Source organism: Hyla sarda, unplaced genomic scaffold, assembly GCF_029499605.1.
Source record: "Hyla sarda isolate aHylSar1 unplaced genomic scaffold, aHylSar1.hap1 scaffold_230, whole genome shotgun sequence".
NCBI lineage: Eukaryota > Metazoa > Chordata > Amphibia > Anura > Hylidae > Hyla > Hyla sarda.
The window spans coordinates 1,487-16,546 of NW_026608980.1; the positions used below are offsets into that span (position 1 = coordinate 1,487).

A 15,060-nucleotide genomic window follows, 5' to 3' on the forward strand; every position below is an offset into this window, starting at 1 on the left:
TCACCCCTCACTCTTGTATCTCACCCCTCACTCTTGTATCTCACCCCTCACTCTTGTATCTCACCCCTCACTCTTGTATCACACCCCTCACTCTTGTATCACACCCCTAACCTTTGATATCACCCCCCCCTCATGATGACACTCCTCCCCCCCATTAGTTTATGACTCCTCCCCCCTCATTACCATGTCATACAGGTGCAGTGACTTTCCTGTCTCTCTAGATGTCGCTGTTTGGAGAATTTGAGGAGATGGAGAACTCGGATTTCTTGGATGACCTTCTGGACGACATATTCCCCCACGTGCCTGCGGATGGTGTCCATGAGGAGGGGGGGTGGGGACCCCTGGGTCTGGAGGTAAGAATCTGGGGGGGTCCTGAGAGAGAACCACGCTGCCGCACGATACAGCCAAACCCCCGCCGCCACGTCCTCCCCAACCCTACTGCTACGTTATCTCCATTTGATGCTGTATATCAGGGTGAAGCTGCTCGGTGATGTATCCTTGGTGGAGTTGCTCGGTGATGGATCTTTGGTGGAGTTGCTCGGTGATGGATCTTTGGTGGAGTTGCTCGGTGATGGATCTTTGGTGGAGTTGCTCGGTGATGGATCTTTGATGGAGTTGCTCGGTGATGGATCTTTGGTGGAGTTGCTCGGTGATGCATCCTTGGTGGAGTTGCTCGGTGATGGATCTTTGGTGGAGTTGCTCGGTGATGGATCTTTGGTGGAGTTGTTTGGTGATGGATCTTTAGTGGAGTTGCTCGGTGATGGATCTTTGGTGGAGTTGCTCGGTGATGTATCTTTGGTGGAGTTGCTCGGTGATGGATCTTTGGTGGAGTTGCTCGGTGATGGATCTTTGGTGGAGTTGCTCGGTGATGGATCTTTGTGGAGTTGTTTGGTGATGGATCTTTGGTGGAGTTGCTCGGTGATGCATCCTTGGTGGAGTTGCTCGGTGATGGATCTTTGGTGGAGTTGCTCGGTGATGGATCTTTGGTGGAGTTGCTCGGTGATGGAGCTTTGGTGGAGTTGCTCGGTGATGGAGCTTTGGTGGAGTTGCTCGGTGATGGATTTTTGGTGGAGTTGCTCGGTGATGGATCTTTGGTGGAGTTGCTCGGTGATGGATCTTTGGTGGAGTTGCTCGGTGATGGATCTTTAGTGGAGTTGCTCGGTGATGGATCTTTGGTGGAGTTGCTCGGTGATGGATCTTTGGTGGAGTTGCTCGGTGATGGATCTTTGGTGGAGTTGCTCGGTGATGGATCTTTGGTGGAGTTGCTCGGTGATGGATCTTTGGTGGAGTTGCTCGGTGATGGATCTTTGGTGGAGTTGCTCGGTGATGGATCTCTGGTGGAGTTGCTCGGTGATGGATCTCTGGTGGAGTTGCTCGGTGATGGATCTCTGGTGGAGTTGCTCGGTGATGGATCTCTGGTGGAGTTGCTCGGTGATGGATCTTTGGTGGAGTTGCTCGGTGATGGATCTCTGGTGGAGTTGCTCGGTGATGGATCTCTGGTGGAGTTGCTCGGTGATGGATCTTTGGTGGAGTTGCTCGGTGATGGATCTTTGGTGGAGTTGCTCGGTGATGGATCTTGTTAACTACCAGTAACCTCCATTATTGTTGCAGGTGCTGAGTGACCCGGTGGTGGACGGCTTCCTGTGTGAGCTCCTGGGCAGTCCGCTCGGTGAGGGTCCCAGCTCTCCTCTGGCCAGTGACAGTGGGATATCTGAGGGTCTGGCGGCCATATCGTCTCCTGGTACCTGGGAGCCGTCTCCACCCGACAGCCCCAACATCGTCCACACGGAACACAACTACTCCATGCTGCAGAGCGTGCGGTCCGAAACCTGTGATGGGGACGTCTTCATCGACCTAGGTATGACCTCAGCGGGTACACAGGAATATGGCGCCCCCTGTATGCTACAGACTGGTGCTCCTACCATGTGACGGTCTGACCCCTCCTCCCTGATGTCTGACTCCTCCTCCCTGATGTCTGACTCCTCCTCCCTGATGTCTGACCCCTTCTCCCTGATGTCTGACCCCTCCTCCCCGATGATGTCTGACCCCTCCTCCCCGATGATGTCTGACCCCTCCTCCCCGATGATGTCTGACCCCTCCTCCCCGATGATGTCTGACCCCTCCTCCCCGATGATGTCTGACCCCTCCTCCCCGATGATGTCTGACCCCTCCTCCCCGATGATGTCTGACCCCTCCTCCCCGATGATGTCTGACCCCTCCTCCCCGATGATGTCTGACCCTCCTCCCCGATGATGTCTGACCCCTCCTCCCCGATGATGTCTGACCCCTCCTCCCTGATGATGTCTGACCCCTCCTCCTTGATGATGTCTGACCCCTCCTCCCTGATGATGTCTGACCCCCTCCTACCATGTGACCGTCTGACCCCTCCTCCCTGATGTCTGACTCCTCCTCCCTGATGTCTGACTCCTCCTCCCTGATGTCTGACCCCTCCTCCCTGATGTCTGACCTCTCCTCTCCGATGATGTCTGACCTCTCCTCTCCGATGATGTCTGACCTCTCCTCCCGATGATGTCTGACCCCTCCTCCCCGATGATGTCTGACCCCTCCTCCCCGATGATGTCTGACCCCTCCTCCCCGATGATGTCTGACCCCTCCTCCCCGATGATGTCTGACCCCTCCTCCCCGATGATGTCTGACCTCTCCTCCCCGATGATGTCTGACCCCTCCTCCCCGATGATGTCTGACCCCTCCTCCCCGATGATGTCTGACCTCTCCTCCCCGATGATGTCTGACCCCTCCTCCCCGATGATGTCTGACTCCTCCTCCCCGATGATGTCTGACTCCTCCTCCCTGATGATGTCTGACCCCTCCTCCCTGATGATGTCTGACCCCTCCTCCTTGATGATGTCTGACCCCTCCTCCCTGATGATGTCTGACCCCTCCTACCATGTGACCGTCTGACCCCTCCTCCCTGATGTCTGACTCCTCCTCCCTGATGTCTGACCCCTCCTCCCTGATGTCTGACCTCTCCTCTCCGATGATGTCTGACCTCTCCTCTCCGATGATGTCTGACCTCTCCTCCCCGATGATGTCTGACCCCTCCTCCCCGATGATGTCTGACCCCTCCTCCCCGATGATGTCTGACCCCTCCTCCCGATGATGTCTGACCCCCTCCTCCCCGATGATGTCTGACCCCTCCTCCCCGATGATGTCTGACCCCTCCTCCCCGATGATGTCTGACCCCTCCTCCCCGATGATGTCTGACCCCTCCTCCCCGATGATGTCTGACCCCTCCTCCCCGATGATGTCTGACCCCTCCTCCCCGATGATGTCTGACCCCTCCTCCCCGATGATGTCTGACCCCTCCTCCCCGATGATGTCTGACCCCTCCTCCCCGATGATGTCTGACCCCTCCTCCCCGATGATGTCTGACCCCTCCTCCCCGATGATGTCTGACCTCTCCTCCCCGATGATGTCTGACCTCTCCTCCCGATGATGTCTGACTCCTCCTCCCCGATGATGTCTGACCCCTCCTCCCCGATGATGTCTGACCCCTCCTCCCCGATGTCGGACCCCTCCTCCCTGATGTTCTCTGACATTTGTCTCTGTCCGCAGATGTGTGTGTGGAGGAGACTGATCTGGAGGTGATGGACCCAGATGGTCTATGTATGGAGGATGAGGAGGAGGATGGTGATTATCGGTACCAGACTGGGCAGGTATGTTCTGGATCATGTGACCTGATGACACGATGACCTTTCCGGTTCGGTCGGTGACTTGTTCCTCTTGGTGTCTCAGGTTCTGCAGTTGACTGAGGAGGAATCTCGGCTCCTGGGGAAGGAAGGCGTCACGTTACCTCAGCACCTTCCCCTCACCAAGGTAACCGGACCCCTTAGACCCCCTGTACCTGGTGGGTGAGGATAGTCCTCAGTATATGGCGGAGGAGATGAGTAATTATTGTGCATTGTCTGTGCAGACCGAGGAGCGAGCACTGAAACGTGTCCGAAGAAAGATCCGGAACAAGCGATCGGCACAGGAGAGCCGGAAGAAGAAGAAGGAATATGTGGACGGACTGGAGAACAGGTCAGAGCTGTGGAGAAGATGTGTCTCTCTAATATACAGTACACCCCCCCCCCCCCCCACGTGTCCTGTATATGTACTATACACAGTATATATATCCTCTATTATATGTACTATACACAGTATATATATATCCTCTATTATATGTACTATACACAGTATATATCCTCTATTATATGTACTATACACAGTATATATCCTCTCTATTATATGTACTATACACAGTATATATATCCTCTATTATATGTACTATACACAGTATATATATCCTCTATTATATGTACTATACACAGTATATATCCTCTATTATATGTACTATACACAGTATATATCCTCTCTATTATATGTACTATACACAGTATATATATCCTCTATTATATGTACTATACACAGTATATATCCTCTATTATATGTACTATACACAGTATATATCCTCTCTATTATATGTACTATACACAGTATATATATCCTCTATTATATGTACTATACACAGTATATATATATATCCTCTATTATATGTACTATACACAGTATATATATCCTCTCTATTATATGTACTATACACAGTATATATCCTCTCTATTATATGTACTATACACAGTATATATATCCTCTCTATTATATGTACTATACACAGTATATATATCCTCTATTATATGTACTATACACAGTATATATCCTCTCTATTATATGTACTATACACAGTATATATATCCTCTATTATATGTACTATACACAGTATATATATCCTTTATTATATGTACTATACACAGTATATATATATATCCTCTATTATATGTACTATACACAGTATATATCCTCTCTATTATATGTACTATACACAGTATATATATCCTCTATTATATGTACTATACACAGTATATATCCTCTCTATTATATGTACTATACACAGTATATATATCCTCTATTATATGTACTATACACAGTATATATCCTCTCTATTATATGTACTATACACAGTATATATATCCTCTATTATATGTACTATACACAGTATATATATCCTCTATTATATGTACTATACACAGTATATATATCCTCTATTATATGTACTATACACAGTATATATATCCTCTATTATATGTACTATACACAGTATATATATCCTCTATTATATGTACTATACACAGTATATATATCCTCTATTATATGTACTATACACAGTATATATCCTCTCTATTATATGTACTATACACAGTATATATATATCCTATCCTTCTATCTATATGTACTATACACAGTATATATATCCTCTATTATATGTACTATACACAGTATATATATCCTCTCTATTATATGTACTATACACAGTATATATATCCTCTATTATATGTACTATACACAGTATATATATATATCCTCTATTATATGTACTATACACAGTATATATATCCTCTATTATATGTACTATACACAGTATATATATATATCCTCTATTATATGTACTATACACAGTATATATATCCTCTATTATATGTACTATACACAGTATATATATCCTCTATTATATGTACTATACACAGTATATATATCCTCTATTATATGTACTATACACAGTATATATATCCTCTATTATATGTACTATACACAGTATATATATCCTCTATTATATGTACTATACACAGTATATATCCTCTCTATTATATGTACTATACACAGTATATATATATATCCTCTCTATTATATGTACTATACACAGTATATATATCCTCTATTATATGTACTATACACAGTATATATATATCCTCTATTATATGTACTATACACAGTATATATATATATCCTCTCTATTATATGTACTATACACAGTATATATATCCTCTATTATATGTACTATACACAGTATATATATCCTCTATTATATGTACTATACACAGTATATATATCCTCTATTATATGTACTATACACAGTATATATATCCTCTATTATATGTACTATACACAGTATATATATCCTCTATTATATGTACTATACACAGTATATATATATATATCCTCTATTATATGTACTATACACAGTATATATATCCTCTATTATATGTACTATACACAGTATATATATCCTCTATTATATGTACTATACACAGTATATATATATATCCTCTATTATATGTACTATACACAGTATATATATCCTCTATTATATGTACTATACACAGTATATATATATATCCTCTCTATTATATGTACTATACACAGTATATATATCCTCTCTATATGGTCACCACGTGTACTATACACAGTATATATATATATATATATCTCCTCTCTATAGGGTCACCACGTGTACTATACACAGTATATATATATATATAGGGTCACCACGTGTACTATACACAGTATATATCCTCTCTATAGGGTCACCACGTGTACTATACACAGTATATATATCCTCTCTATAGGGTCACCACGTGTACTATACACAGTATATATATATCCTCTCTATAGGGTCACCACGTGTACTATACACAGTATATATATATCCTCTCTATAGGGTCACCACGTGTACTATACACAGTATATATATCCTCTCTATAGGGTCACCACGTGTACTATACACAGTATATATATATATATATATATATATATATCCTCTCTATAGGGTCACCACGTGTACTATACACAGTATATATATATCCTCTCTATAGGGTCACCACGTGTACTATACACAGTATATATATCCTCTCTATAGGGTCACCACGTGTACTATACACAGTATATATATATATCCTCTCTATAGGGTCACCACGTGTACTATACACAGTATATATATATCCTCTCTATAGGGTCACCACGTGTACTATACACAGTATATATATCCTCTCTATAGGGTCACCACGTGTACTATACACAGTATATATATATCCTCTCTATAGGGTCACCACGTGTACTATACACAGTATATATATATCCTCTCTATAGGGTCACCACGTGTACTATACACAGTATATATATATCCTCTCTATAGGGTCACCACGTGTACTATACACAGTATATATATCCTCTCTATAGGGTCACCAGGTGTACTATACACAGTATATATATATCCTCTCTATAGGGTCACCACGTGTACTATACACAGTATATATATATCCTCTCTATAGGGTCACCACGTGTACTATACACAGTATATATATCCTCTCTATAGGGTCACCACGTGTACTATACACAGTATATATATATCCTCTCTATAGGGTCACCACGTGTACTATACACAGTATATATATCCTCTCTATAGGGTCACCATGTGTACTATACACAGTATATATATATCCTCTCTATAGGGTCACCACGTGTACTATACACAGTATATATATCCTCTCTATAGGGTCACCACGTGTACTATACACAGTATATATATCCTCTCTATAGGGTCACCACGTGTACTATACACAGTATATTTATCCTCTATAGGGTCACCACGTGTACTATACACAGTATATATATCCTCTCTATAGGGTCACCACGTGTACTATACACAGTATATATATATCCTCTCTATAGGGTCACCACGTGTACTATACACAGTATATATATCCTCTCTATAGGGTCACCACGTGTACTATACACAGTATATATATCCTCTCTATAGGGTCACCACGTGTACTATACGCAGTATATATATATCCTCTCTATAGGGTCACCACGTGTACTATACACGGTATATATATCCTCTCTATAGGGTCACCACGTGTACTATACACAGTATATATATCCTCTCTATAGGGTCACCACGTTTACTATACACAGTATATATATCCTCTCTATTGGGTCACCACGTGTACTATACACAGTATATATATATATATCCTCTCTATAGGGTCACCACGTGTACTATACACAGTATATATATATATATATATATATCCTCTCTATAGGGTCACCACGTGTACTATACACTATATATCCTCTCTATAGGGTCACCACGTGTACTATACACAGTATATATATATATCCTCTCTATAGGGTCACCACGTGTACTATACACAGTATATATATCCTCTCTATAGGGTCACCACGTGTACTATACACAGTATATATATATATCCTCTCTATAGGGTCACCACGTGTACTATACGCAGTATATATATCCTCTCTATAGGGTCACCACGTGTACTATACACAGTATATATATATATATCCTCTCTATAGGGTCACCACGTGTACTATACACAGTATATATATCCTCTCTATAGGTCACCACGTGTACTATACACAGTATATATATATCCTCTCTATAGGGTCACCACGTGTACTATACACAGTATATATATATCCTCTCTATAGGGTCACCACGTGTACTATACACAGTATATATATATATCCTCTCTATAGGGTCACCACGTGTACTATACACAGTATATATATATATATATCCTCTCTATAGGGTCACCACGTGTACTATACACAGTATATATATATCCTCTCTATAGGGTCACCACGTGTACTATACACAGTATATATATCCTATCTATAGGGTCACCACGTGTACTATACACAGTATATATATCCTCTCTATAGGGTCACCACGTGTACTATACACAGTATATATATATCCTCTCTATAGGGTCACCATGTGTACTATACACAATATATATATATATATATATAATATATATCCTCTCTATAGGGTCACCACGTGTACTATACACAGTATATATATATATCCTCTCTATAGGGTCACCACGTGTACTATACACAGTATATATATATATATATATCCTCTATAGGGTCACCACGTGTACTATACACAGTATATATATCCTCTCTATAGGGTCACCACGTGTACTATACACAGTATATATATCCTCTCTATAGGGTCACCACGTGTACTATACACAGTATATATATATCCTCTCTATAGGGTCACCACGTGTACTATACACAGTATATATATCCTCTCTATAGGGTCACCACGTGTACTATACACAGTATATATATATATATCCTCTCTATAGGGTCACCACGTGTACTATACACAGTATATATATCCTCTCTATAGGGTCACCACGTGTACTATACACAGTATAGATATATATATATCCTCTCTATAGGGTCACCACGTGTACTATACACAGTATATATATCCTCTATAGGGTCACCACGTGTACTATACACAGTATATATATCCTCTCTATAGGGTCACCACGTGTACTATACACTATATATCCTCTCTATAGGGTCACCACGTGTACTATACACAGTATATATATATCCTCTCTATAGGGTCACCACGTGTACTATACACAGTGTATATATATATATCCTCTCTATAGGGTCACCACGTGTACTATACACAGTATATATATCCTCTCTATAGGGTCACCACGTGTACTATACGCAGTATATATATATCCTCTCTATAGGGTCACCACGTGTACTATACACAGTATATATATCCTCTATAGGGTCACCACGTGTACTATACACAGTATATATATCCTCTCTATAGGGTCACCACGTGTACTATACACTATATATCCTCTCTATAGGGTCACCACGTGTACTATACACAGTATATATATATCCTCTCTATAGGGTCACCACGTGTACTATACACAGTGTATATATATATATCCTCTCTATAGGGTCACCACGTGTACTATACACAGTATATATATCCTCTCTATAGGGTCACCACGTGTACTATACACAGTATATATATATCCTCTCTATAGGGTCACCACGTGTACTATACACAGTATATATATCCTCTCTATAGGGTCACCACGTGTACTATACACAGTATATATATATATCCTCTCTATAGGGTCACCACGTGTACTATACACAGTATATATATCCTCTCTATAGGGTCACCACGTGTACTATACACAGTATAGATATATATATATATCCTCTCTATAGGGTCACCACGTGTACTATACACAGTATATATATCCTCTATAGGGTCACCACGTGTACTATACACAGTATATATATCCTCTCTATAGGGTCACCACGTGTACTATACACTATATATCCTCTCTATAGGGTCACCACGTGTACTATACACAGTATATATATATCCTCTCTATAGGGTCACCACGTGTACTATACACAGTGTATATATATATATCCTCTCTATAGGGTCACCACGTGTACTATACACAGTATATATATCCTCTCTATAGGGTCACCACGTGTACTATACGCAGTATATATATATCCTCTCTATAGGGTCACCACGTGTACTATACACAGTATATATATCCTCTCTATAGGGTCACCACGTGTACTATACACAGTATATATATATCCTCTCTATAGGGTCACCACGTGTACTATACACAGTATATATATATATATATATATATATATATATATATATATATATCCTCTCTATAGGGTCACCACGTGTACTATACACAGTATATATATCCTCTCTATAGGGTCACCACGTGTACTATACACAGTATATATATCCTCTCTATAGGGTCACCACGTGTACTATACACAGTATATATATCCTTTCTATAGGGTCACCACGTGTACTATACACGGTATATATATATCCTCTCTATAGGGTCACCACGTGTACTATACACAGTATATATATATCCTCTCTATAGGGTCACCACGTGTACTATACACAGTATATATATATCCTCTCTATAGGGTCACCACGTGTACTATACACAGTATATATATATCCTCTCTATAGGGTCACCACATGTACTATACACAGTATATATATATCCTCTCTATAGGGTCACCACATGTACTATACACAGTATATATATATCCTCTCTATAGGGTCACCACGTGTACTATACACAGTATATATATCCTCTCTATAGGGTCACCACGTGTACTATACACAGTATATATATATCCTCTCTATAGGGTCACCACGTGTACTATACACAGTATATATATATCCTCTCTATAGGGTCACCACGTGTACTATACACAGTATATATATATCCTCTCTATAGGGTCACCACGTGTACTATACACAGTATATATATCCTCTCTATAGGGTCACCACGTGTACTATACACAGTATATATATATCCTCTCTATAGGGTCACCACGTGTACTATACACAGTATATATATCCTCTATAGGGTCACCACGTGTACTATACACAGTATATTTATCCTCTATAGGGTCACCACGTGTACTATACACAGTATATATATCCTCTCTATAGGGTCACCACGTGTACTATACACAGTATATATATATATCCTCTCTATAGGGTCACCACGTGTACTATACACAGTATATATATCCTCTCTATAGGGTCACCACGTGTACTATACGCAGTATATATATATCCTCTCTATAGGGTCACCACGTGTACTATACGCAGTATATATATCCTCTCTATAGGGTCACCACGTGTACTATACACAGTATATATATATCCTCTCTATAGGGTCACCACGTGTACTATACACAGTATATATATATCCTCTCTATAGGGTCACCACGTGTACTATACACAGTATATATATCCTCTCTATAGGGTCACCACGTGTACTATACGCAGTATTTATATATATATCCTCTCTATAGGGTCACCACGTGTACTATACACAGTATATATATATATATATATATCCTCTCTATAGGGTCACCACGTGTACTATGCGCAGTATATATATATATCCTCTCTATAGGGTCACCACGTGTACTATACACAGTATATATATCCTCTCTATAGGGTCATCACGTGTACTATACACAGTATATATATCCTCTCTATAGGGTCACCACGTGTACTATACACAGTATATATATCCTCTCTATAGGGTCACCACGTGTACTATACACAGTATATATATCCTCTCTATAGGGTCACCACGTGTACTATACACGGTATATATATATCCTCTCTATAGGGTCACCACGTGTACTATACGCAGTATATATATATATCCTCTCTATAGGGTCACCATGTGTACTATACACAATATATATATATATATCCTCTCTATAGGGTCACCACGTGTACTATACACAGTATATATATATATCCTCTCTATAGGGTCACCACGTGTACTATACACAGTATATATATATCCTCTCTATAGGGTCACCACGTGTACTATACACAGTATATATATATCCTCTCTATAGGGTCACCATGTGTACTATACACAGTATATATATCCTCTCTATAGGGTCACCACGTGTACTATACACAGTATATATATCCTCTCTATAGGGTCACCACGTGTACTATACACAGTATATATATCCTCTCTATAGGGTCACCACGTGTACTATACACAGTATATATATATATCCTCTCTATAGGGTCACCACGTGTACTATACACAGTATATATATCCTCTCTATAGGGTCACCACGTGTAGTATACACAGTATATATATATATCCTCTCTATAGGGTCACCACGTGTACTATACACAGTATATATATATATCCTCTCTATAGGGTCACCACGTGTACTATACACAGTATATATATATATATATATCCTCTCTATAGGGTCACCACGTGTACTATACACAGTATATATATATATATATCCTCTCTATAGGGTCACCACGTGTACTATACACAGTATATATATATCCTCTCTATAGGGTCACCACGTGTACTATACACAGTATATATATATCCTCTCTATAGGGTCACCACGTGTACTATACACAGTATATATATCCTCTCTATAGGGTCACCACGTGTACTATACACAGTATATATATCCTCTCTATAGGGTCACCACGTGTACTATACACAGTATATATATCCTCTCTATAGGGTCACCACGTGTACTATACACAGTATATATATATATATATCCTCTCTATAGGGTCACCACGTGTACTATACACAGTATATATATATCCTCTCTATAGGGTCACCACGTGTACTATACACAGTATATATATATATCCTCTCTATAGGGTCACCACGTGTACTATACACAGTATATATATATATCCTCTCTATAGGGTCACCACGTGTACTATACACAGTATATATATCCTCTCTATAGGGTCACCACGTGTACTATACACAGTATATATATATCCTCTCTATAAGGTCACCACGTGTACTATACACAGTATATATATATCCTCTCTATAGGGTCACCACGTGTACTATACGCAGTATATATATCCTCTCTATAGAGTCACCACGTGTACTATACGCAGTATATATATATCCTCTCTATAGGGTCACCACGTGTACTATACACAGTATATATATATATATCTTCTCTATAGGGTCACCACGTGTACTATACGCAGTATTTATATATATATATCCTCTCTATAGGGTCACCACGTGTACTATACACAGTATATATATATATATATATATATATCTCTATGGGGTCACCACGTGTACTATACGCAGTATATATATATATATCCTCTCTATAGGGTCACCACGTGTACTATACACAGTATATATATCCTCTCTATAGGGTCACCACGTGTACTATACACAGTATATATATCCTCTCTATAGGGTCACCACGTGTACTATACACGGTATATATATCCTCTCTATAGGGTCACCACGTGTACTATACACAGTATATATATATCCTCTCTATAGGGTCACCACGTGTACTATACACAGTATATATATATCCTCTCTATAGGGTCACCATGTGTACTATACACAATATATATATATATATATATATATATATATATATCCTCTCTATAGGGTCACCACGTGTACTATACACGGTATATATATATATCCTCTCTATAGGGTCACCACGTGTACTATACGCAGTATATATATATCCTCTCTATAGGGTCACCATGTGTACTATACACAATATATATATATATATATATATCCTCTCTATAGGGTCACCACGTGTACTATACACAGTATATATATATCCTCTCTATAGGGTCACCACGTGTACTATACACAGTATATATATATATCCTCTCTATAGGGTCACCACGTGTACTATACACAGTATATATATATCCTCTCTATAGGGTCACCACGTGTACTATACACAGTATATATATATCCTCTCTATAGGGTCACCACGTGTACTATACTCAGTATATATATCCTCTCTATAGGGTCACCACGTGTACTATACTCAGTATATATATCCTCTCTATAGGGTCACCACGTGTACTATACACAGTATATATATCCTCTCTATAGGGTCACCACGTGTACTATACACAGTATATATATCCTCTCTATAGGGTCACCACGTGTACTATACACAGTATATATATCCTCTCTATAGGGTCACCACGTGTACTATACACAGTATATATATATATATCCTCCCTATAGGGTCACCACGTGTACTATACACAGTATATATATATATATCCTCTCTATAGGGTCACCACGTGTACTATACACAGTATATATATATCCTCTCTATAGGGTCACCACGTGTACTATACACAGTATATATATCCTCTCTATAGGGTCACCACGTGTACTATACACAGTATATATCCTCTCTATAGGGTCACCACGTGTACTATACACAGTATATATATATCCTCTCTATAAGGTCACCACGTGTACTATACACAGTATATATATATCCTCTCTATAGGGTCACCACGTGTACTATACGCAGTATATATATCCTCTCTATAGGGTCACCACGTGTACTATACGCAGTATATATATCCTCTCTATAGGGTCACCACGTGTACTATACACAGTATATATATATATCCTCTCTATAGGGTCACCACGTGTACTATACACAGTATATATATATCCTCTCTATAGGGTCACCACGTGTACTATACACAGTATATATATCCTCTCTATAGGGTCACCACGTGTACTATACACAGTATATATATCCTCTCTATAGGGTCACCACGTGTACTATACACAGTATATATATATCCTCTCTATAGGGTCACCACGTGTACTATACACGGTATATATATATATATCCTCTCTATAGGGTCACCACGTGTACTATATACAGTATATATATATCCTCTCTATAGGGTCACCACGTGTATATATATCCTCTCTATAGGGTCACCACGTGCACTAT

At 40.1% G+C, this 15,060-nt stretch overlaps 1 protein-coding gene across 1 annotated transcript in view; it reads left to right on the forward strand.

The window, feature by feature from the left end:
- The first annotated feature begins 210 nt into the window (after window positions 1-210).
- The window catches only part of CREB3 (cAMP responsive element binding protein 3), a 55,908-nt gene continuing 41,058 nt past the window's right edge, over window positions 211-15,060 (forward strand). Inside the window, exons 1-5 of the mRNA XM_056553049.1 lie at window positions 211-353; window positions 1,612-1,858; window positions 3,577-3,677; window positions 3,757-3,837; window positions 3,935-4,041. Coding sequence (XP_056409024.1) covers window positions 222-353; window positions 1,612-1,858; window positions 3,577-3,677; window positions 3,757-3,837; window positions 3,935-4,041 — 668 coding nt within the window. The 5' untranslated portion in view covers window positions 211-221. The remainder of the gene's footprint in view (window positions 354-1,611; window positions 1,859-3,576; window positions 3,678-3,756; window positions 3,838-3,934; window positions 4,042-15,060) is intronic.